This window comes from Neocloeon triangulifer, unplaced genomic scaffold (assembly GCF_031216515.1).
Source record: "Neocloeon triangulifer isolate White Clay Creek 2 clone unplaced genomic scaffold, ASM3121651v1 ptg000012l, whole genome shotgun sequence".
Taxonomy (NCBI): domain Eukaryota; kingdom Metazoa; phylum Arthropoda; class Insecta; order Ephemeroptera; family Baetidae; genus Neocloeon; species Neocloeon triangulifer.
The window spans coordinates 19,184,467-19,210,521 of record NW_026775554.1 but is presented as its reverse complement, the minus strand read 5'-3'; the positions used below and the strand labels follow the sequence as shown (position 1 = coordinate 19,210,521).

Below are 26,055 nucleotides of genomic sequence, written 5' to 3'. Positions count from 1 at the left end.
TCAATTAATTCATTCTCTCAAAATAAAAATAACAATTTGGAAAGTATGCTATTTTCTGCCTATAGAAGAAACAAAGCTCAAATTTTCCTGTTCATGATAAAACTGGTTACTTTTTAATTATATTTAATGAAGTTCTAGAATATAATCTGACCGGAAACCATAAATTTCTATACTTTCTACTTTTTAATTATCAATTTAAAAGATACGAATTATGATCTTATTAAATTTCGCATAAGAAGCTTAAATATTTCGTGCAATTTTACCATAAAATCACCTAAAAGGAAGATTTTTCCAAGCATGCTGCAATTAATTAAGCCTAGAATGATAAAACCAAAGTTCCGTTGCTCTCCTTTTATGCACTGACTTGTGGCCTGTTTCTAAATCGGAAGCAGCAGAGCTTTGAAGTTTTTCGCCCGCAATGCACACAGAGTAGAACATCTCGCTCTTTGCACTTGGCGAGCGGCAGGCGAGCGCGCGAAAAATAATGAGCAACGCTCGCCCGCCCTTCTCTGACTGCGGCGCATCGCCTCCGGGCACAACTCAAGTCATTACTTAAAAACAGGTTGAGTGAACCGTCTAATGAATCTTCCACGGCGCATAACGACACCGCCATTTCTTTCCAAGCAAACCACTCCTCTGCACAATAAAAGCTGAACACGATACGGCCTGATTGTGTTGCATTGAATTCAGTTTTGATCTTTGTTAGTAGCGCAAAAGAAATATTTCTCTTTTAATATTTGTGCAATGTTTATAAAAATAAAATAGTGTATACAAGTACAGATGTTTCATGTTTCTTATTTAGTCTATCTTTAGTTTCCTGATGTTTATTTTTTAGCTTTTTGTACCATAGAGTTTTCATAACTTTTAGTGAACAGATAATTTTAAAAAACTGTTTATTACAATTTTTCAGACAAAAACTGCAAAAGCTGAGATTTTTTCGGAGGAAGGCAAGATATTAAATAACAACACCAGCCGGCTAAAATTGAACATTGTCTCTCGTCCTTTTGTTTTTATTTCTCTCCTTTTACAACAAGTCGCTTACAAAGTTATACAACAAATTGGCATTCCATTATTTTGTCCTTGAATAAGCTTTTTCCGAAACCAACGTCGGAGCTTCCTTCTTCTTCTTATTTTCTACTTTTCCGCTCCGCTTCCAGTTATTTTGGAATGTCACATTGAATGAGTCAGATTGTTTTCCGAGCTTGGTAAAAGTTTCCGCACGTCTCAAAAACTTTATTTTTTTCTCGCGCTACGTCTGGGAAACAAACGATAAATAAAATTGGATTTGCAGCAATAAGGGATTCTTTGCTGCTCTTTTAAATTCTCTACTTTATAAAATTTATTGAAAATGGAAACTTCTCTTCTTATGCTTATCAAAGATCTCTTAATCTTACCGAAGTCCATTGGAAATAGTTTGCGAACAAACACTTGAGATGGGAATAATTTTTCGCTGGAAAAAAATCTTGTTCGCTCTGTTAAGTCTACAAGTTTAAACGAATCGTACACAAAACAGTACATTGACAACCAAGTCGACTAGATAGGAATTTCTATGACATGAAATTTGATTTTGCATTCATCCAGGACCAACCGTGTATCTTAAATTCAAAGTCTGAAAATTAATTTACTTCTTTTTGGCATGAAATGAAAAATTAAAATGTATTCCATTGAAGTTGGCCGCACTCGAAATTTGATTGAGAACCTTTTCGAAAGCCGCTCCGCAGAGAATGAATAATGCAATCAAGTGTGCAAAGGGTTTTGAGCAATTTCCCGCCGCTTAAATTCGAGGCAACGGCCGGCCCTGGCAAGTTGGCTTCAACACACCGAGCTCATCCAAAATCATCGCGCACAGAGAACGCAATTAAAAACGGAGATCGAATTTTCGCGGACAGGCCCGACGAAAAATGGGATTACACGTGAGAGAGTGAGTGAGCTTGAAAAGGGCCTAGTAAATTAACCGGTTAATAATTAAGGGCCGCACGCAGCTCTCGGCCTGCACTCGCGCGCACACGCATTTAATCCCGGTCTTGGTTGACATACGATGGGTGTGGTGGTGGTGCGGTCGGAATTACGCTAACAAAGGACCTCCGTGAGTGAGAGTTGCTGCTGCTGCTGGTTGATTAAATTTTTCCTGCGCGCCATATTTCACCAAGTCACCACGCTCGGCCGCCGCACTGGAGAACAACGATAAGGACCAGCACGAAGCCTGAAACAAAAGTGCAAAATTTAATTCGTGTGCGGCCTCAGGTGTGCGCGCGTCTCACTTGAGGGATTAGCCCTGCGTGTTTAATTAACCCGTCCCCTGGATTATTATTTGCCGGCGGTCGGGATTTGGAAATTTGCACTCGGGGCGACGAGTGCCGGGTCGAATAAACAGGCGCGCGCGTTTGTTTTTGGTAAATAATTAAGCAGAGTTTAATTTGATGCCACCGGCCGTCGCGCTGAAAAATGAGCAATTTTTGCGAGAGGCCGTTGTTTGTTTTGGCGGTGGATTTTTTTCCGGTAGATTATCCTGTAATATTTACTAAAGGGTAAGCCCACCCTGTTGAATATTTCAGAGCCTTTTAAATTGCAACGGGCAAAGGCTTGCTTTTTATCTGGTATTTTTTCATGCACAGACCACAAAAGAGTTTTCCCATGAATTTTAGATTTTAATCAACGAACGCTCACAAACACGTGTTGTGTGGCTGCCGATGATTATGTGAATGACGGAGAGTAAATTATTTAAAATCATAAGGCGAAAAAAATGGGATGTGTCCAGTTTAAAAAGGTGGGTTTTCTTTTCATTAATAACAAAAAAATTATTTATTTTATAAATATTTTTTGAAAGAAGCTTAATTGGCATTAAAAAACCCCGTCAGAATCAAAAAGAAATATTAAAATCTTATTTAAATTATTGTACAGCCAATTTTGTTCTTGTTTTGATTTATTTTAAAACAGATTTCACGCTGAAATAATTTTCTTATTCTTCTTTTTGATTTAAAAAAATCTCATTTTTATCTGGAACAATGCACTCAACTTATGCAACCACGAGCGACACTTGTGGCGAGCAGGTTGCCTACTTTATAAGTCTGCAGGCTCTAGCATGGTCTGAACACACATTCATATATTCAAACAGCTTTATTTTTCAACCAGCTGCGCCTTTCCATGCAGATCGCCAAGTTTTTAAACTCAAGGGGATTATGTGAGAACACGTGCATTACCATAAAAATTGCATACGTCCAGGAATCTCGTTTTAATTTCTTTTTCTCTCCATTAAAATTGTCCAAATTATTACTTTTAAAATGTGATAAAGTAAACAATATTTTTATTTTTTTTACATTTTTTACTTGTGACGAGGAAGAAGATCTTTTGTAACTTTTATTCCTGCGAAGCTCGAGATAATTAACTATTCAAAATCGTGGGCGGTATAAATCTGTTCGCGCCAAAGAGTGTGTAAATGAAAGCGAATTTATCTTGGCCACATCAAAATTCGTTTAGTGTCAAAAACAGCAGCCAGTTGAATATCAAACTGCCGCAGCCGCGCGAACTCGCAAAAGAAACTTTTTCTATTACACACCACGACGGAGCAGGCGGACGATTACACGAGTGAAATTTCAGAGCCCAATGAATAGACACAGAGTCTTTGAACGACGCGCGGCGGCTGCGGGAGAGAGGCGGAAACTTTTCCGCGGCCGGCGCAGTTCAACAGGGTAATTACTCGCGAACTCGCAGCAACCACTCGAAATTCTAGACAAGTTGCAACTCTGAATGGTCCTTAACCGTGCACGGGAATTCGCGAGCAAATCCATTTGCCAATCATCGCAAAGTTCAAGCCAGATCGATAAATATTAATTTGCTTTCCGGCTCGTTCCGCAGAGCAGCTCTGAATTAATTATTGGCCCCGAGTTATTGGCAAAGTTGGGCTTGCAAGACTTAATTGTTGGGAGGAAATGACCTGGCAATAATAAACTTAGGCCAAGTTTCCAATTAACTTATCCCAAGGGCCATTTCTAAACATCCACGTCTAATTAAAGGAACATTTTTAAAATTTTTAATATTTTGGAAAAATATTATAAGACAGGTGAAAAAGATAAAACTTTTCATCCATTATTTTTCTCGTTAAATGATATAATAATTCATACTGAGATTTAAATAGAGAAGACTTTTTTCATCTTTTCTTTTCTTTCAGATTATTAATAGATTTAAATTGTTATTTTTGTTCTTATTTCGTGATGATTTTGAAGATTTGAAGTGATTTGGTTACTATCAAATTTTCTAAAAATAAGAAAAAAAAGTGCATTAAAATTTACTCTGCTATTAAAAAATTTATTCCGATTGGAATTTTGCTTTAATAAATATTTCTGTTCTTGGAATTATTTGCTATCAATTTTTAAAGAAATTTAAGCCAAAAAAATTCAACGCCAAAGAGCATCTCATCAATTTCGTCAAAGGTAATCTGAGCTGGCTGATCTTGTGGCAGGAAAAAACAAACGAAAATAGATTTTGATCGATCGGTGGGGGCTTTATTATTTTTTTATTCTTTGGAGAAAGAAGCGCTCTCGACTCACCACTGCTTGAGGTAATCGCCGCCCTGCTCCTGAACGGCTTCCGCAGATTGGGCTCGCTCTCCGGTCTGAAGTGATAAGTGCCGTGAAATCCAGTTCCGTCGAGCCTGTCGTTCGAGCGGAAGGTGACACGGAAGGTACGCTTGTCAGACTCGACCTCGAAGCCCTTCAGCTGGCCGCAGTAGCGCGAGTACTTGCGGTCGCGGCTCATGTAGTTTGAAAACTCCACGTAGTCGCTCGCCGAAGTTGCCTCGCACCTACCAACAAAATGGGAGAAGGAAACTTTTTATTGCATAGAACTTTCATCACTCAACGACAACTTGGAACACGAAGTTGCTTTTATACTGACACGCTACATTATTTACTTCTTTTATTTGTTTTGTGCCAATTAATTAATTTCACTCTTGTGCTTGCTTTTGCTAAAAGGTGTGCGAAAACTTATTTCTCATTTCAAGATTTGAAATTAAATATTTATTTTGAAAAAAAAAAAATGTTGTTTATGAAGATTTCACGGAAAATTATGCACGCTTTCAAAAATCAGCCAATTTAATGTTTATTTAATGTTTATTTTTCTTACACATTTGCAGAGAAACTCGCAATAAACAAGCAAAACTTCCTCTGCAGGGTAAGTTGAGATTTATTGAGTTAAGTTTTTCTCTTTGAAAACAGACTCTAAAATACCACCAAGCAATTAAGAATGAGGTGATTAAAAGAAATGTTGATTTTCTCCTAAATTATTTACTACAAAAAAATCTCCTATTTCAAATGAAGAATGAAAAGGAGTTGAATGCATTTAGTGGTGTATTTTGATCAAGTCATTATGCTTAAAATTAGAGACATAATTGAGACATGAAAATTTAAAATTTAACCTAATAGCTTAAATAATGGGCGTTTCACAAGCAATCTTAAATTTTATCTATAAAATATGAAAGAAAGTAGTTCCTATTCCGAATTTCCTACAAACATTGACTAGTTTGCCGAGAAAAAATACATAAATTAACAATTTACGCTTATACCATTATTAAATATTGCTGTAATTTATAAAACACTTAAAAAAATAATAAATATATTACTGTAATAAGAGTACATTTTAATTATATATTTTTAAATAATAATAAATACAAAAAATTCAAATTAAAAATAATTTGTACCTGTATTTTTTTTTAATTGTCAAGATAAAGAATAAAATTTAAATTTTTCCCAGACTAAATCTGTTACAAATTATAGACCTAGTTAGGGAAATCGGATTGAAATTCAACTGTTTTTAATTTGAGATAATTTTTTCAAAATGTTGACTGATTTTTGAAATAAAAAATATCTGATCATGCAATGTTTTTTTTTTTTGCATTCAAAGTCTTAAGCAAGTTCAAATAAGGCACAGCTGCGTAACTTTTTTTTATCAGCAAAGGACCTGCGTGTTTTTTATTCAAGGGAAAAAGCGGGCGCGCGCGCGGTCCATTTGGACGATTAAGGGTAAGAGAGAGGCGCGAGCAGTAAATTCCAAGAGTTTTAAACCGCAACACCATAAAACCCGGCAAGGAAAAATAACACAGCGGCAGGCGCTAAATTCGGGTCTGCTTTTTGTTTGGTTTCCAATAAAGAGCGGCCGGCGCCGTAAATTGGCGGCGCGAGGGCGACAAAGCAGGCGTACTTACGGCAGGACACCCTCGACGTCGAAGTAAGTGAAGTGCAGGTGCACTTTCTCACCGGGCCTGCCGTAAAATAGGTAGTGGCACTCGGTGTCCCTCGGGTAGTAGCCAGGGTAGTTGGGCGACGAGAAAGTGCCGTTGGCCGCCTCGGTGCTGTTGAACTCGAAGCCGCACGGGTGGCTAGACAACTGGCGCCCCGACGAGATGCCAAAATCTGCAACCCACGTTCTTTTACAACACACCTCACTTCCTTCCTCCCTTCGCGATTTATTACTCCACTCTGTTAAGATTAAAAACCAGTTTCGCCGCCGCCGGCAAAGGAGGAAAAAACATGCTCCGGAAAATATTATGTATTTTTTTCTTCGAGACTCACTTTCGGTGAAGGAGTAAAACGCCTGGAAACCTCTCACGTGTCGCGACGAAATTTGGCCGCGGAACTCGAGCGACAGTTTTGACCCGCTGGACATCACCGGCAACGGCAGGTTGGTGCCGCAGAAGCTGTCGATCTTCTCCGAACGACCTTCTAGGTGAACATACGCATTCAGGGAGTCAGACGACTCGCAGCTGAAAAAATACAATATTTGCACAAGTTAATGAAATTTCTTATTTATTTCAAACTTTAAAATTGAAATAATTTGAATACATAACATACTTTATGCGTTTAATATGTTTTTGACGTGAAATTTGTTTAAAAAAATTTAATTTATAAAATTATTCAATACTTCATTTGGTCAACAATTTTATAATAAAATTATTTCACTACTTTTAATCTTTATAAAAAGACAAACATGACTTTTGTAGCATTATTTTGATCAAATTTTTATGCTGCTTTATAATTGATTTTAAAACAACATAGAATGAAGTGATCGATTAATCTTTAATATTTGTTGGGAATAAAATTTCAAATGTAAGGAAGTTTTACCTAATATAAATATTTAAATTTTAGCAAGTCTTTTCACTATTTTTATGACAATTCCTGATGCATATGGTCCATGTGATTAAAATACAATTATTTGTGAACAATAAAGTTTTTTTTTCAAATCTCATCTGACTGAGGATGCATGTATTTTGAAATTTTTCTATGTTGAAAAAAAAAAACTAATTTTTACTGAATAAATCATTATTTGCGAATGCTGATCAAAAAACAATTATTTTGGTAAGCAAAATTGTTTGCAAAGATATGACTCTAGAAATATTATATTTCTTTTCTGAAATAGCTTAATTTCATGAAAATTTCTTTCCCAATTATATTAAAGATCGATTTTTGTGCAGAGTTGAAAAATGAATTATGATCCAAATTATTCAGAACTTATTCTGCCTGATATAATTAGAACAATCACTTCGGTTCACTTATTTGCTCTCCGCTTTCACGTATAAAGAGCAGGGAAAAAAATAAATTAATTAATGAAATAACAAACACACATGCAGTAAGGAATAACAAAAAATTAGTTTGAGATATTATCAGTGATATTTGCTGTGATGCAAATATGGGAAAAATAAACACCATCAAAAAGTTAATTAAAAATTGCAAGGGGAATAATTCAAACCTACAGACTTAAGCTCATTATTTTGATGGTGGGCGCGTGTTTATTTTTTGATACTCAATTAGCGGTTTTTCCGAACACACGTAGGCGTTAACACAAATTTGAACCGAATTTTGTTGGCTTCCCACACGGAATCAGCTTTTTGTGCTCGTTTCAAAACGAAAACCCACTGCGAAAGCAATTAGATTTTTGTAGCACGCGTGTTTGTGTTTAGCTGGCAAGGTTGCGCCCGCGGGGAGTTGCGCTGGCAAAAACAGAGAGCCTCATTTCGAGCGACTTCGCGCCCCCCGGCCTTTTGGCCTTTCATTTGCAGAGGGCGCGGGAGAAAGAGCCGGCGAGTGGAAAATGTAGATTCGTGTGTGTGTATGCAACCCGCCGGACACGCTCGCTGCTGATAAATTAATATGGGATTCGCAGTGTGTGTCCGTCCGTCCGTCACGAGCGAGGCGGAAAAAAAAATACAACCGCAAAAAGTTTGTGAGCGGCAGATTAGTCGGCGCCGCCCCGAAATAAGCAAATCCCCCAGAATTAGTTTGCCGACCTGATGGACTCCTCTTTAAACACGGGCCTGAATTCATCCCCGCCGGTATTTGTTGGTTCGCCGAAATTTCGAATCAGCACCGAATTATATATTAATCAGCTCTCATGTGGTTTCGAGCAAATTTCGCCCGTGTTGGCTCAATACACTCCACGTGAAAATTAATGCTTGCGGCTGAGTTCTCTGACGCTTGAGCTCTGTGTTCTCTGTTTTTGATTTACAACCGCTCGCAAAATCCCCTTGATTTATTTGCGTCGAAATCATTAGTGGGTTCAGCAAGTTTACACATCCTCTTATGTTCTTCAATTTGCATATTCTATAAATAAATTTCAGTTTAATCTCAAGTCCCTTAATTCCACACTAGAAATTTAATAACAGGCAATAGAATTTAAAACAAAAATTAAAAATGTAATAAGGTGATTTGAATTTAAAGTCAGTTTTTCCTCGATGGGTTTTGTGAGTTGTTAATTGTTTAAGAAAAACATGTTTCAGGCTGCAATCAGTCTCTTAAAAATCTCTTTCAAAGTAACAAACAAAACAATTTTAACCCAATATTTGACAGTTGAATTAAAAAATTATTTTGTAACAAATTATTATTATTATTTTTTTTTTAATTTTTGTCAGAATATTGAAACGTGTGTTTCGAGCGTACCTTTCTCGGCGGTTTCGAGAGAAGACAAAATTATTTTTCAGTTTTGGTTTTTCTACAACAAAATGTAAAAAGGTGCTGCAAAATTTCGTTGTCTAAAAATTATATCAATTTTCTCTTATAAAAAGAAGTGTTTGGTAACATAAAACGCAAAAATTAATTACCTAGCTTGAACATCTAAATTGGTCCCAAAAATAATGTTTTGAACATTTTTTTCCCAATATGAAATATATATGATTTAGATTTAAAACTTTTTATGCATAACGAATTGTAGAACTGAGTTTGCGTTCACTCAGAATTTATATTTTAATTTTCCAGATTTCTGCTTTATTGTAAAAGTAATTTCAGCTTGGAAATAATAATATTGTGCATGATTATTTGCTTTAGAGTTGAATGAGGTTGTTCACTCGGTAAACGCAACCTATAAATGTGTAGAGTTATTTGACCTGAGAGAGTACAAATAAAGTGAATAAATTATGAGCCTTTCCCAAAGCGTACCGCGGAATCACTCAGGAGGGTTTCCAACCACACCGATAATTTTGACCCAACAGTAACATCGGCGACGAATGATTTTTTCATAAAATATATTTTATCTGAAAAATGAAAAACCAACCGAAAAATAATTTCGTCTTCTATCGACCATCGCCGAGAAAGGTACGCTCAAAACACACGTTTCAATATTCCGAACAATAATTATTTATAAAAATTAAATCGTTAAAATTTTGGAATTTAATCGTCAAAGTTTGTGTTAAAAATTTTTGTGTGTAAAAATGTAACTTTAAATATTTTTTCACGAAAAAGTGTAAATTTGAAAGTAAAATATTTTCCAAAATAATGATTTTTGAAACTAATTCTTGTCAAAATGATTTTACAGCTCATGTAGAGCAGGATATTGTTTTTTTCTTAAGAAATAAACAACTCATAAAAACCATCGAGGAAAAGCCGATTTTAAATTCAAATCACCAAGTAACATCTGACTCTACAGGTCAGCGTTTTTTTATAAATATAATTAATCAAAAGAAAATATTTAGAAACAGATTTTGGAAGGGAAACGTTCTCTGCCGTTATGCATTGATCAAATATTTAAAATAAATAAAAGAAAATAAAAAAAAAATAAATAAATAACTAAATAAAATAAAAGAAATCTCTTTTCATTACAGGTAGGGGAGAGAAGTTGCAACCGATTAGAAAATGACCATTCGCACAAAAATCTCGCCCTCATTATTTTTATTTTGGGCAACGGCCTGATTTGCGGGCGCAGGGCACGTGTGGCGCGGCTCATTTCCGTGCGTACTCACTCGTTCTCGTCGCCTCCCGCGTGGTAAAGGTTGAATTCCTTGAACGTGAGCTGCACCCTCTCCTTGCCGCGGCCCTGGAACTCGTAGCGACACAGCGAGCGGCTCGGGTAGGGTTGAGGGTAGTTGGGTGACGCGATGGTGCCGTTCTTGCCCTCGTCGCTCGTGATAAGCACATCACAGTTGACCGCTGAAAAGAGAAAGAGGGAGATTGATTACGCCATTAGCTTAATTGAAGCGCCGCTCGCTAACTAATTAATTAATCGCGATTAGCGCCCTGGCTGTGTTTTTGGACAAGTGCGAGTCTCGCACTCTCGGAAAAAGTCGGTAATTGGCCGAGCTGGGATTTATTTAGTGCGATTGATTTTCATTGGGAGGCACGGACGCCGGATACGTGTTTAGCAACAACACACGTCGGCCGAAGGCAACTTTTTGCGCTAATTCTCGTCCGCTCGGCTCTCACGTCTCGTGTGAGCCTAATTGAATTAAAAATGTTTGCCGGCTCGGAGAGATTTCGTTATTGTTTCCCTTGACCCCAGGCTGGGGGCAAAAGTTTCTATACCAAAACGTGACAATGTGTAGACTAGGGGTGTGAAATACATTTTTTTTTTATCGCAAAATCGTCAATAGTCTTTGAACTTTCTTGCACAACTAATATTCATAAAAAATGTCAAAATGTAATGAAAATTAAATTTATTATTTTCAACAATTAACAATTTTGTTATCCTCTGAAATGCTGGAAAATTTTATATTTACTTACGCACCAAAATTAACATATAAAGAATAAAAAATCAATTTCATGAACTTCAAAAAATTTGATAGTAAAAAAATCAAGCTTTTAAACTGCAGATTTATTTAATTTTTACGATGCTGTCTTAATAAAATTAGACTCTTAATAACTTTAATCACACATAAATCGTCTAGATTTGAATCAACGAATGTTTTTATTTTATAACACAGGTGTGCTTCTATGCAAATTATAATTAATCATAAAAAATACATTTCTAAATAAAAAAAATACAAAACAAAGAAAAGAAACGTATTAAATTAAAAATCTGCGCTACTTCAATTAAATTCATATTAATTTTTTATATTCATGCATAAATAATAAAGACCGGTTTTTTTGTTGCACTTTTTACCATGACATGAGAATCTTCTTTTTTGCAAAACAAGAAATGAAAGCCAAGTGTAGCGTACCTTGTATGTCTCTTTTTGTGCGGAATTGAGATGCTTTTAATCACTTTTTAACCAATTTTAAAACTCTAAATTTTGTGGTCCTACTTGGGACAAAAAATAACACTTCTGCGAGGTGGATTTTACAGTTTAATTTTTTTTCTCGCGCCCACATTTTTCATCATCAAAAATTTTGCGTCATTTGTAACAGTCGAGGATTAGTTTTTGCGAGTGACATCGGGAGTGAGAAAAAATAAGCCGCTGCTTTTTTTTTTACTGTGTGTTATCGGGACATGCTGTCGTGCTTTTGTTTTTTCCGGCCTTATTAGAGGCCGTATTGAAAAACATAATGAACACGTCAGGAGGATGAACGAGAACGAACGAAAAATTCATGCATGCGAAAAGGAGAGCCGTCGTCATTTCAACAAAGCCCCGACGTTTGTACATTTTTTCCATAACAAGCGAAAGATAAAAATAATTGTGTTGCGAGAATTTATTACAGCGTTACACAGTTCGGAACCGAATTTTGCGGCGCTGTGTGTGTACATATGTGAGAGCAGAGAGAGAGCTCGTTAACAAAAAGCAGAGGGCGGATTCCACGAGGGAAATGCAAAAGATAATGTGAAATTATACTCTTGTGCTGGCGGAACGACGTCATTGTGCTGATGTCAAAACACGTACGCTCGCGTATTGTGTCACAACTCATAATTTGCAGCGATGAAATATCGGCGCAGTGCACACGCAGAGAGATAAATGATGCTCCAAACTAGAGAGAGATGGCCCGGCCGTGAGAGTTAATTGCTCAGCAAGCCGGGAAGAGACGAGCGTCATTTGCATGTCCTCTTGCCGGGGCCCCACGGGGGATTTCTTTTGTGTGCCGAAAGTGCAAAGGGCAAAAAGCGATAGAAAGTTGCGCCGGTGCTCAATGGGGTGGAAATTGCCAGCGAGAAAAATTGCCCGTTTCGACGACAGCCCTTCTCTCTTTTCCACCGCGAGCAGTTAATTCCGAATCTCTTTCTTTCTCTCGCAGGGAAAACTCAATCACGGGAAAGTGCATTTAGGCCTCATTCGGACGAGTCACTCTCGATTGAATTTGCGCCGGTTCTTTGATCTGTAAAAGGATTTGGCTGACAAAAGCGGAGGCTTTTAATTCCGCGCGAGGAGAAGTCACTCTCGCTGCTTTTCTCCGACTTTCTCTTTTCTTTCCGCGGCCGTTTAATTTGCGCGAGAAGAGGCTTTTAATTGAAAACGCCGGCGCCTCCTCCTTTGTCAGGACAAACAAACTCGGAAGGACACACCGGCAGTGTGCAGCACGGGGACGATGTTTATTTATCATTTGCAATTCAATTTCGGCGCCTCGCTCGCCGTCGTTCAAGTGGTACCACGATTGAATTGCAAATTTCCGGCGTCCACCCGCGGGAATTATACTCGAATTCTCATCATATAAATATTTTATCTCGTCATATTTCGCTCCATTAATCAGCGAAGGAAGAAAGAAGACGGAAGGGCAGCTGGTGCCCCTCGAGAGAAAGCGAGGCAACTTTTAATGGTTCATTTTGGAAGCGCGTTGAAAGTGGTCCAAATTACCAAAATAATGGAGGCCTCCGGGGCGTTCGCGAAAGACGAGAACACACTGACTTTGCACTTTCTGCTCTTTCTCAAGGATTCGTGCGGCTCAATCAATTCCTCTTGGAAACGTGCCCGCTCGATCTCGTTTCTCTGGTCGGCGGATTTGGAAGTCAATGATGACTGACGGGGGCTGCTTTGAAATTCGATCAGATGCCGAGAGCATTTTCTGCAGAGGCGTGCGAAACGGTAAAATATGAATTGTTTACGTAAGGTGCAAGTAAGCCGCTTTTATTTATTTCTCTTCCAACTTTCTTCTTCTTCTCCGGCGACGAAAATAAATTTGTTGCGTTGCGTACCCGCCGGCTCTCTCGCTACATCCTGATATATTTCTTACTTTTTTGTGTAAGGTTCGGTTGGAGGGGCTGCAAATCGGGGGCATAAAAGCGCAACGAGAGGCTTATATTTTGAAATACTAAAAGGGAAGTGATACTTGAGCCGAGGGGGAAAATACAGAGGCACTCTACGCGCCGAAACAAAATTTCACAAACAGTTATTCTCCGACCTTTTTCTTTTAGCGTAGATAAGCATGATTTCTTTGAAACTGGGCCGGTGAATTATTTAACAACACCGTACGCAAAATTCCCCTTTGAAGAGAGACAGAGAATTTTAAATTTCGACAGAGGCCAAAAAAGGAGCAACGAAATCTCCGAACAAACTCAATTTCTGCCAATCGGCAAGGGCAATAAAGACGAACGGTTCAGAACCCTAGTCAATTGAAAGGGCAACCAACCACCAGAGACTGAGAATTTAAGCCAGTTTCTCTCTTAGACGCAGAGATCTTTTGCAGTCTCAGTTGCAAAGGCAAACAGTTCGGGCCGGCTTTTCCACTGCAGGCGAGTGTAATCCCGCTGCGAATACGGTCTCTCGCACCCCTGCCCTGTCAAATGGCCTCATTTCGGCCGCCTGCGTGCACGGCCATTGAAAGCGAACCAAGTTGGCGGCGGAAATAACGGGAACCCCATCCATATATGCAATATGCCACCGCACATAACAATGGACCAAACTGCAGACGCGGCGGGGAGATAAAGTTTGCGCCTTGGCTCGCTTGTTAAGCACCGCGATGAGACGCTATTCAAATATTAAAGCACGCTATGCAGAGAGAGAGACACAAAAGACCCGCTGCTGCCTACACGACGAGTATTTGCTCCAGAGTTGTTTACCTTCGTTTTCAGCGACAGAAAGAGAAAGTGCTGCTGCAGCGGTGTGTTTGGCAGGAAAATTGACGCCTGCTGCAAAGAATCGTCGACTGTTTCTCAAATTTGCGCCATCCAGATTGAGAGTTGAACGACTTCTCGATTTATATAGAATGTGTGTGTGTTCAGGAAATCCGAAAGGGAGAGAGAGCTGGGGAGGAGCTTCCGAACAATATACTGCACGTGCCATATTTCATCGCAGTAAAATTTTTTCGGATCGGCATAAAAAAGAAATTTATGCCAAAGAAGCATAAAAAGGAAGAAATTTTAGAAGTTCCATTGGATTTTTAGTTCAGAAAAAATATAAAAAATCTTTTGAATTTATTGATTTAATTATTGAGAAAAATAATCCAGTCTTGATTGCAAAGGTAAGGTAGAAATAATAGAAATATAATAAAATTATCAAAAATGTTTTAATAATCTGCTAGTTCTTTCTTCTCTTTTTCTCCTATTTAATATTTCTGTATTAACTGAGAAGAATAAATGATAATAAAAAAAGTCATTAGAAAATTAACTTGTTTTTTACAAATTAAATTGTATTGAATTGTAGAACTTTTCATAAATTTTATATTAGACGAGAAAAATTCAATTTTAAAATTACTTTTGACTTTAACAAATTTTCCCACGATTGTTTTTACAGCACTTTTTATAAAGATGCAGGTAAAACCATATAATGTATAGCGGAAAATGACGCCTAGTTTTGGTGGCTCCTGTTGAATTTTGAGAAACGCAACGTCACACATAGTCGTCGTTTCCTACTCTACACAGAAACACACGCACGGATCTCTTTCTCTTGGTCGGCTTTTACCATAAAGTGAGAGGCAAAATTTGCTTGATGCTGAATTTCCACGGTCTCCACGTTGAGTGACTGCACGTCGTGCAGCTGTCGGCGCAACATCATATTTACTCGCGAAAAAGAGAAAAATGAGTTTTATTTTTGTATTTTTATTCCGCATTCGTATATATTGCAAGAAAGAAAAAGAGAGCCTTAAATCAACGCAGAAAAAAGTCGCGCGCGAGAGCTGTCGTTTTTCGTCCCAAGCGCGATAAAAACGTGAAAAATCGAGCGGTCATTTTTCTTCGTTGTTTTCGTCTCTCTCTATTTTGTTATCCGAGAGGGTGCTTTCTTTTGTTCCCTGTTTGAGAGATGCGGCCGGCAAAGATAAACTTACAACCCTTGACGGGTGCGCCACTATTTGCTTTGTGCTAATTTGCGGACTCGCAAAAATCCCGCAGTATCTTTTACCTCTGCGCCGGATAACGTGTAGCCAAAGTGCTTTTAACTTGATTTGACAAGTTGGTCCGCCAACTGATTGCTCGGACGGGGAAAGAGAAAAGGAAAAAAACCACCACCCTAAACAAATAAATCTAATTTTTTTGTTTAGTTTCCCTCTACATGACAACCGAGGCAAGAATTCCCTCTGAAAAATAAAAAAAATAAAAAATAAAAAAATCCAAAAAAATTTTGATTCTTTTTCTCGTCTCACCTGAGGAGGGGTTGGCGGCGAGACAGGCGAGGGGCGCGAGCAGCAGGAGAATTGCGACGGACGCCATCGGACGCTCTGCCCATGACAAACTGAGACTCGGAGTCTGCGGAGCCTCAGCATCCGCGCTCGGCGGGGCGCACGCGCCCAACACCCGAAACCACCCCCGACTCGCGAGAAGCTCGCTCGGGTGGTGGCGCGGGTTGCATCGATCTCGCCGGCCGTGCTTGTTAGTATCACGTGTAAAATTTAGTAGGTAGCGGCGATGATAATATTTTTGGCAACACCACTCCATAAATTACGCCCAGGAGAGAGAAAGATAGTCGGGGAAAAATCGCCGAAGAAGAGCGCGCGGCAGTAAAATATAAATGAAAGCATGGCACTCTCTCGGATAAATTTATCTGCTGCTTTGCTTGCCGAGAATACATACCGCAGATTCGCACGCAATCTCACCCCCTTCGCGTTTTTGCAGAACAGCTTGCCGGAATGTGTTTTATCCGTGGCTAAGAGCGGCGGGAGGCCATCAACACACGCGGATATCAATTTCAGATGCCCGCAGAGTGCACCCGAACAAGAACAAAACGCGAGATCTCTCTGTTGAGTAACTCCATCACGTCAGCCCAATTCATTTTTCTTACGTGTTGCGGAGAGAAAGGGTTATGCTCGAATCGTTTAACACGCCACAATCTGAACAGCTGAACTCCTTTTGTTCTTGTTTCAGGGAGAAGTGTTCTTTTTTTTAGGATTTTACATTGTTACTGTAAAATTGCTCATCAAAAATATTTTGCTTGCTACAGTTTTTTCGTCTGAATCAAGTTAAAAAAAGTTTTATTATTGTGATTATGTCAAAACTTTACAGTCTTTACGCGGAAAATTGTTAGTCAATGTAATGAAATTATTATATTTTAGCAACTAAATGAACTTCCAATTACATTTAAGAAAATCAAATCAGATACACAAAGTGAACGTCATGCCGGGGACCCACTTAATTTTCATTTCATTAAATCTTAAGGTCTGTTCATACTAATGAAGTAAAATATATTTATTAAATAATCATTTAAAACAAATTATAAAAATATGCTTAAAATGTTGCTATAAAAATTTAAATATATTAAAAAAGATTGGGAATTTTAAGAATATTTAATTATTTTATTTGTTTTTGTAACGTTGCTTTTAGCTATAAAATTAAATTTTACCGTGTAAGGAAAAAAATTTAAGTTTTACTTGATGGGTTATTTGAGTGGTTCAATGTTTCATATAGAAAAAATACAAACGACTCTAATAAAATAAATAGCCTATTGACAAAATGCACCGTTTCGATTTCGATTCAAACACCTTTAATTGTGAAATTTGATCCTCCATAAATTAAATTCTAATTTTATAGTTGACTTGTATTTCTGTGAAATTAAATTTAATTAAATTTCAGTAACTCAAAAATACTTTGTTGGAAAATTAAATTTCCATTAAAACACAAATTTTTCAGAATCACTTATTAAAAGAAAATATTTGACAATTTCACAGGAAATGGATTTTGAATTGGCTTTTAGTATCCTCTAAAAACTCATCCCTGCGTTAAATAGCAAAATGTTTAAATATTTTCACCGAATTTCCCTAAATTCATGATAAAACGCAAATTTGATCACCATATATTTACGAGAATTATTTATCCTGCAAACAGTCGAAATGATGTCGGTCGGCAGTTGTGATGGTAATTTCATTGCTCATCGATTGGGGATGCAAAGCACCAAAATCTCCAGCAGCGGCCGGCTTAGTTTGAATTGGAAATTCGGTGGTCATTGGCACACACAGACTCCACTTTAAAAGCAGCACAAAGCTACATTAGAAGAGAAGCAACGGTTGAAACGGAGCCAGCCCAGGATTTCGTCTGTCGGCATCAGATAATGGCGTTTTCATCATCTACTTACAGAAAGGCGATCGGAGCAGGAATAATAAAGCTCCTTAGCAGCTGTCATTACTGTTGCCATAGAAACGTATCCGCGCCGGTCAGCAGCACATTTGCAATAAAATATTTACGAGCAGGGCCAAGTCGACATATAAAGCCGGCCGCTGTAATTGAATTTTAAATCGGAGAAAGAGCTCGGCTCAATCAGTCCCCCCAAGGAAAACGTCGCCAAACAAATGCAAGACAAAATATATATTTTTTTTTCGCCGGCAAAAGTTGCCGACGGCGCTGCCATATATATAAATCTTGCAATTTAACTTTTGTAATGATGTTATTATAAAAGTTACTGCGCGACACGACTCACCGAAATTAAAAGCACTCTCTCTCTCTCTCTCTCTCTCTCTCTCTCTCTCTCTCTCTCTCTCTCTCTCTCTCCCATCTTTCTCTTTTGCTTGAAATTTCTTTCTTCTTTTCTCTCTCTGGCACCAAAAAAGGAGAACCTAAATTACGTGAGCTAATTTAATGCTCAAACAGCCAACCTCTCTCGTCTGTTCCGTCTGACGTCGTGATTCGGAAGCGAGGCGAAAGAAAATTTCGGCGCTGCGGGACATACTGCGTGCGATAATTAGACTGTTCGTTAGTGAATCTTCACTCGCTCTACACTGTCTCTTTACACGCGGCCGACTTGATTAATTGATTTTGTTTGAACAAGCTGCAGGCAAAATTTTTGGTCCGAATATAGCAAAATTAAAACGAATTTGTCGTCACTCATTTACTGATTCATGTTTCAATTTGCACCTTTGGAAAATTTTCAGATTTTAAAAGTTTATGGATATGTTTAATAAATGTATTAATTATTAATTAACAATTTTAACCTGAACCAAAAATTAGAATCCAATAATTTGATTTACTCTAAGATATTCAATAAAGTCGTGCTTTGATGTCAATTAAACAATAAAAATAGTTTGATAAAACAAAGAATATTTTTATAGTAAAAAGAAGAATTTCATATAATTCAGTTTATTAAAAAATAAAAATATTATTAAAAAAAAATATTGAAAACAAAATAAAATATAAAATAAATTTTAGGGTAATAACATAATAATCATAAAAAAAGTTAAAAATTTAATACAATTTTAAATTTAATTAGTATTCATTTGTTTTCATCAAAATTAACTTCAGGAGTTCAAACCGTCTTAATTATGTTTATTCTGGGAGTTAAATTTTCACCGAAACAATTTGAATTCTTAAGCGAATTTTAAACGAATGCTAATATTTGTACTTTTCACAAATTTTGTGTCCTCGGCTGGCGGCGAAAATGCTCTCCACAAAGCATTACCCCAAAATCAAGAGAAAGAGCAGAAAAGCAAAAGATTCGCGTCAACGGGTTTGACTGTTTGTTTGCGAGGTGGCCGACTGGGAATTGGAATAATCAGCTCTCTCAGCTCATCTCGCAAACAGGAAGGGTCGGCTTATTTTATTCCCACTCTCGCATACCAATACGCAATATTTGCCCAGCAGGAAAAATTCGCTTCGATTTGAGCAAAAAAATACACAAACAACACGCGAAGCCCATAATAATTTTGTAGCCGGGTGAAAAAAAAAATGTCTGCGCACACTTTTGGACGAAATCCAGAGCGAGTAATGATTTTTTAATGCAAAATAAATAGTCGAGTGGGTATTTCTTGCAGATTTATTCGCGTCGACGCACGGCCAGCGAGCCGAATTTATCAAAATCGTCCGGGCGTGCGGTTTCAATTGCGCTTCAATTTGGACGCATTTGTTATTCTGACAGCACGAACGAAATGATTTTGCTGATAATGGCGCAGCCCGATTTCCAAAGTGGCATTATCCCGCGGCGTTCGCTGCTTAAATTATGCATCATTGCAGAGAGGGAAGCGAGCGACGATTATTTGATGTATTGCCTGCGCCGCCGTTCGCCATCAATTATCTTCACACAGCTGCCAACGAGCGCGCGAAAAGTGGCTGTGCAAACTTCTGGCTGCGAGATACACTTTTGTTTGAGTTGTTATGAAACGAATCATCTTGTGATTGAATAACTCTCAAAATTTAATTGTTGGGAAAGTAATACATTGCATTTGTTTCTTTGCACTTCTATATGAAAAAAAAAAAATGCTTTTAAAACAAGTATGGATTTTTCAAAATTGAAAATTGAGCAGAAAAATACTGCAGAATCCGTTTAGAATTTCCTTGCAAATTGGCTCATGATCAAAATGGAATAGTTGAATCATAAAAATTAAAGAGACACACTCTGTGATGGATCAATAAACACAATTTGCAAACTATGTTAATCAAAATATTAAAAGTCGTCCTGATTAAATTATAAATTTTGATCAATATGCTAACATATGGAGAAATTAGTGAATTACTTTGCTAAATATGTGCTTTTTTCACTAACATTTGTTTAAAAAATAAATTTTTAGATTATTTTAGTGAATTAACAAACAAGAAAAACTATCGATTGAAAAATGTAGCAAAAAATTACATTATCTTAAATAAGAGAAGGGCGGAATTTTCGTAGATCTATAATTAAATTATATTAAACTAAACCTTTCAACCATAATCAGAATAAAAGATGAAATTAAAATTAACGCGTCATGCGGTTTATCATAAAATATTATGCGGGATCATATAAATAAATTAACACATTCAATTTAATACATAAATTAATTTTTTTATGTGTTTTTAATTATTCTGATTACTTTGGTATTTGGTTTTTCATACACGGTCAATTTAGTCGTTTTTCACTATTTTATTTAAAAAATGGAGGGTTCAAGTTCTTGGATTTACCAAAGAGATTCGCTGTTCATGAAATAATTTTCCTTTGTCTTGGATTATTTAATTTTAATTAAATTAACCGTAAAAAAGCGTACGTTTCATTAAAAATACAACGTTTGTAAAAAAGTTGCTCTCGTTTCTAATTAAAAGCGTCCAAGTTGTCAGGCAGCTAGCGTATCAAAATTTAATTTCTCTTTCAGATCGCCGCTGCAGCGAACCCATTCTTCTCGCCCTTGTTGGCTCTCGTCCCTTGGAATCTGCTGATTAATTACTTATCAAACAACCTCGGGCGTCTTAAAGAAAATGTATGGCAGAAAACTCTCCGCGGATTTGAATTTCCTTTGTCAAAAGTTTGCTAATTAAACACGATGAAACCAATCCGAAGTCGTTTCAATAATTCACAGGCGGAACAAGTTTGCACAAGAAATTTGTTTTACAAAAAGAAATACGAATATAAATTCCCTTGGAAAATCAAGCGCGCATTACAGATCGATGTTTTGCGCAATAAACGTCCCATTTTCCGAGTACGAGAGCCAAAAGTGTACGAAAGAGAGAGAGAACAAAATCTCCGGGGAGATGAAAAACCGCAGTGGCGGGAATCGAGCACGCAGCAATTCATCGCCAAAGAGAGAGAGAGAAAGAAGAAGAAGAGAGATTCGGCTAATAAAAAGCATCCTTATTGCCGACGTCGACTTCCGGCGGCCGCTTTTCACGCAGAGCCCCGTTTGCATTGCTCGGCAGGAAAAAAAAACGTAAAGGGTGCGGCGGTTCGGAGCCAGCGAAATATCTCTGCCGCTTTTTGCACAGGGCCTGCTTGTTAGTTATTGAATCACATGCACGCCGCAAGAAATTTGACGTCGGCTTTTGAAAATCCCCGTAATCGATTTTCACATTAGGCCGCGCTATTGTTGCTCTCTCGGCCGCACGCGTTTTGATGCCCGTCGACGCGCGCCGCGGTAATTTAATATAATAACTTATCATTAGCTGCAGAGCGAGAGAGGCTGGCTCGCTCCGGCAGGTAGGTAGGTAGGTAGGTGGGCCGCCGCCGCCAAACTCGGAATTGACTTGTTCCCGCAACACACTGCACGAGACGTACTCTGCATGCAGGCTAATTGGATTTAATTACATGCCTGCCGAGTTTATTAATTACCTTCGTCGACGGTCCAAATTGAATTTGGAGTAAAGTTCGAGCGGCACGGACTGCGTGTCGAATGGGCGACAAATCTCCTTGCGAATTCAAATTAGAGCGGTTTGAAAGTCACAGGCGCTCGCATAACTACAGACTTGGCAAACTTCAATGATTGTCCGATGCAGGTCCGATGGACAATTCTTCACCAAAAGCACAAAACTATTTTAGAACTAGCGATAGAAAGACTCATTTTCCCAAAAAAGATGAATTATTGGGATTTTATTTAAGTTTGAAAATTCTCTGGTGGTTTTTTTTTCCTAAAAGGCATTTTCTAGACAGCAGTTCTTTTTTTCTTTTAGATTCAATACAAAGTAAAATTAAGTGAAGGGTGGTTTATTTTTTTTTTACCAAAATAAACTATGTCACTCTATTTCTCAGGTAATAAATTTAAAAAAAAATGTCTTATACTTCAAATTTTGCCTAATACTGCTTGAAGTTTGGATTGAAATCAGTAATTTCATAACAAACTTCAAGCAATTAGATTAAATTTAAGATATATTTTTGGATTTATTACCCACGAAATTTGTATTCTGCAAAAAAATGTATGAAGATAGCGGAAAATAGTGGGGAAATCTAAAAAACATAAATAATTTTTAAAAAATTAAAAAAACTGTTTAGCTGATGATTTGATATTATTTTATTAATCAAAATGATATTTTTGTTTGAAAAAACAAGCTCTACATACAACTATAAAAACCCATTTGACTATTTTTATTTTATGAAACTTGCAATTTCATTTTATTGAGAATTAGGAAGAACATAATAATTACTTATTTAATACTCCTAAGTAAACTGTTTTTTTCAAACATGGATTGATTAATCGGTTTAATCAGATCAGTCCTAGGAGAACGCACACATCTCCCTCACCGAGCTCTGTAATCCGAATCAGCTAACCGGCGATGCAGAGCAAATTAATTAATTAAGCAACCGCAAAGTGCAAATGCTTGAGCAGAGAGAGGCGTGTGTGCAAGTTTTGCTCGCAACCTACTTTTGCGCGTTTCTCTCTCGTGTTGTTCACCAAAGTTGCTTGCACTTGGATGAGAAGAGCGCGTCGTCTTTGACGATGATGTTGCTCGTAATTCACTTAACGACGAGCAGAAAAAGCAGGATTTTGCAATTTCTTCCAGCTCACTACGTTTTCCAATCAACGAGGAGGAAAAAAGTAGTCTGATGAATTCTGTCAGAGAGAATTTTCCTTTTGAAGTGAACAATGGCTTCATTGTTTTGAGATGAATTTCCCGATGTTGAAAATGAAAAAGAGAAAAATGGTGCGCGCAATTTCGGGCAAAAAATTAAGATGAATTTCAGAGGCGCAAAGCAGCAAGAAAGACGAAGTGCTAGTTGATTTGTGTGGTTGGTTTATGCGTAAAAGTTTAAATTAAGACAAAGAGAGAGAGCCGCACATACTCTGCATGGAAAAGGAAAAGCGTCTTCCAAAAGGCAGTCGTAAAAAGTGCGAGCCGGCGAACAATCCAAACTTTCTGCTCTCTCTCTCTCTCGCGGCCCTTTTCTCGCTTCTGTTTTTCCGCACGAGAGAGAAGCAGCAAGTCGAGGGCCACTTTGTTGGCACAATGTTCCGCGCGCAAAGGAAATGAGCAGCAAAAACTGGGCGATATTGAAAAAGTCTGCCCTCAAAACACACCCCATATAGCTGCAGGCGCACAATCTCAATTAGCGGCGGCGGCAGTCGAAAAGTTTTATTTCCAGTTGTCTTGGCTGCGCGACGAGAAAATCATACCAAACAAGCCTTTTTACTTCGCAATGCCTGCTCAGAATTGAATTTTCTTACATTTTCTCAAAAAAAAAACCATCCAACATTCAGGCAGAAAAATCTCTTTTTATAAAAAAAGGGAAGGTAATACGGCCTCTTCAAAAGATATTTTTTTTTTACGATTGAAGTATAAAAAAGCCAAGCATTTATCAAGAAAACTTCATTATTCTTTAAGTTAACAATTTTCCCAAATTTTATAGTTGTTCAATTAAATTAAATTTTCAACAAGAAATACTAAACAACTATTTACGTTTCTAACGCTTTATACATTTTTTGTTTTCAGTAAATACTGCTATTATTTTTTTAAATAATTTTGGTTCTTTTTCATTTAATTAAATGCTAATTACAGCTATAAAACTGCCTTGATTATTATTTTCTCTACGCTCCTGTGCGCAAAATAATATTTAATTCTCTGCTATTTAATCAGAGATCAAAGTGAAAATTTAGGGGCGGATTGGGAATTTGTAGACGTTCGATGGCGTTATTAACGCAACTCCTAAAAAACCCTAAAAACAATAAGCTGGCATAATTTAATACTTAGCCCACGTAGCCAATATTCACGGGCTCGATTTTTAAAGTATTTAAATGACTTATCCACGGAAAAGTGTAATTCAAATACATAATGAATAACAAAATCTGTTTTCATGTTGAATAATATTAAATTTTTTTACAATTGATTCTTAAAAATATATTTATTTTTCACGAATAAAATGTGATTTCATGAATTTTAAAAAACGTGATTGCACGAATTTCAATAAATGTGATTTGACGAATTTCAAAACATGTGATTATAATTTATAAATAATGATACTTCTTATATGAGAGGTTTTGAATGAATGAATGTGTTTATTGAACGCCAATGGCGTGCGACAAAATAAATATTTTTTTTCTGTCTGTTAAGAAAATAAAACCAAACAGCAATGTTTTTTTTCACCTAAAATCTACCCATCGTACTTATTGCTTAATTTATTAAGGTCGTATTGCGATAATTTTGTTTTAAAATAAAATGAGGCTTAAATTAGGATGGAAATTCCATTACCCTATTTTTGTATCGTTAAAAAATACAGTTGCGTCCCTTTCGCCTTTAACTGCAAACATTCCGACCGGTACACGCGAAACTTAGCTAATTAAGCTGACGGAATTAACCCTTTAGTCGGCCATTTGCCCCTCCAAATTGATTAAATTGTCGGTGAGAGCGGGTCGGGCGCATTCCTCTTGAAGGGCATCTGCATGAGTGCCCCGAGCAACAAATTGCCTCTCGAGACGATAATTAGGCGTGGGCCTCTCAAGAAGACACACGGCTAATTTGATCTCGATCGGATTCGAGCCCGGGATAATTAATCCGAACAGACACTCACCTGAGGTCGTGCTGGCCGCCGCTCCGGGCGCCGGGGGATTATTCAAATTGCTGGAGCTCACGTTCGGAACATTGATCACCCGTGATGGATTCATCATGGACTCTGCGGGGCAAACAAATTTACTTTTTTTACCCTCCACTTGCGATGCTTGACAAATAATCCCCGGGCAAAACAGCCGCTCGGGGATAAATAAATAAAAACGGATCATTCATTCATCCTGCCTGCCTGCCGTGTTATGCAACTCGCCGAACGTGTCGTTGCGAACGGTTGCTTAACTGCCCACGTGGGCGTCGTTCCCCTCTCGGCAGGAAAAATATGCTCAAAAACTGCTTTTTTTTTACAAAAGTAACTTGTGAATAATGAAAAGGCTGCAGAGAATAACTTTCTTTTCGACGATTTATACTTTGGGGAAATGCAAAGATTTTTTTTCTTGTAGGAAATTTAAAAGCCAAAAGTAAGGAAAATAATAATTTTTTTTATAATTTATCGTTATTGCGTGTATGATTTCATACAAATTGATTTTTCAAAATAAATGTCACTGAAAAGCAAATTTTAGCTACTTTTTTTTAAATTTAACCTTTTAATCTATTTTTCTGTGGAAAGCAGGGTTTTTTTAAAACTTTTTATCAGGTTTTGTGGGCTAAAATTTTACCTTTTCCACTTATATTATCTTATTTGATTTAATTATTCATTAATTTTTCAAATGCTACATTTTTCTTCAAAGATTTTCTTTTTAATTTTTCAATCAATACATAACTTCCGGTATTTGGTAATTCGTGTTCAAACACATGTACAGAATAATAACTAATAATCTGCTTGCAATAATCAGAAAATCTTTTATGCCCAAGTTTACAAAACGTTATGAAAATAAATAATTTTGGATAAATTCATCTTTCATTTAAAGATTTGTACAAAATACTTCGATTTAGCCTCAAATTGACTAATTCTGATTATTATTAAACAAAACAAAATATCTTTTCCCTGAGCCCTAGTAAACATTTTTCCGAGTAGAAAGAATGCTTGGATGTAGATCGGATGACTGTGGAATACAAATAAACGCGTCTGGTCCCTACAGTGCAAAAAGCGTTTTTCAAACGAGCTAATTTTCACAAAGGTATTTTCCAGAGACTGGCTTTAATTGGTACTTGTCGCTTTTGAAACGAGCTGCAATAACACAAATCTCGTAATTGAAGTCGAGCATTTTCCTCTCCAACGACATTCAATTAAGGGCTCAATCAAAAGGGCGGTAATGACGCGCTGAAACGGGGGTTGCTCTTTATGGCACGCCAGATAATCGCGGCGCTAAGTGAAGGGTAGTCAGAGCCACTCGGGGTGAG

General features: G+C 37.3%; 1 protein-coding gene across 6 annotated transcripts in view; it reads right to left on the bottom strand.

The window, feature by feature from the left end:
• Positions 1-997: 997 nt before the first annotated feature.
• The window catches only part of LOC132197061 (suppressor of lurcher protein 1-like), a 136,613-nt gene continuing 111,555 nt past the window's right edge, over positions 998-26,055 (bottom strand). For 5 of the 6 annotated variants that reach the window (XM_059620107.1, XM_059620106.1, XM_059620108.1 and 2 more), the window contains 6 exons: positions 24,719-24,820; positions 10,223-10,409; positions 6,567-6,757; positions 6,200-6,407; positions 4,548-4,801; positions 998-2,203 (listed from right to left, as the gene is read on the bottom strand). In XM_059620107.1, coding sequence (XP_059476090.1) covers positions 2,151-2,203; positions 4,548-4,801; positions 6,200-6,407; positions 6,567-6,757; positions 10,223-10,409; positions 24,719-24,820 — 995 coding nt within the window. In that variant the 3' untranslated portion in view covers positions 998-2,150. The remainder of the gene's footprint in view (positions 2,204-4,547; positions 4,802-6,199; positions 6,408-6,566; positions 6,758-10,222; positions 10,410-24,718; positions 24,821-26,055) is intronic. The other variant, XM_059620110.1, reaches the window with a different exon arrangement.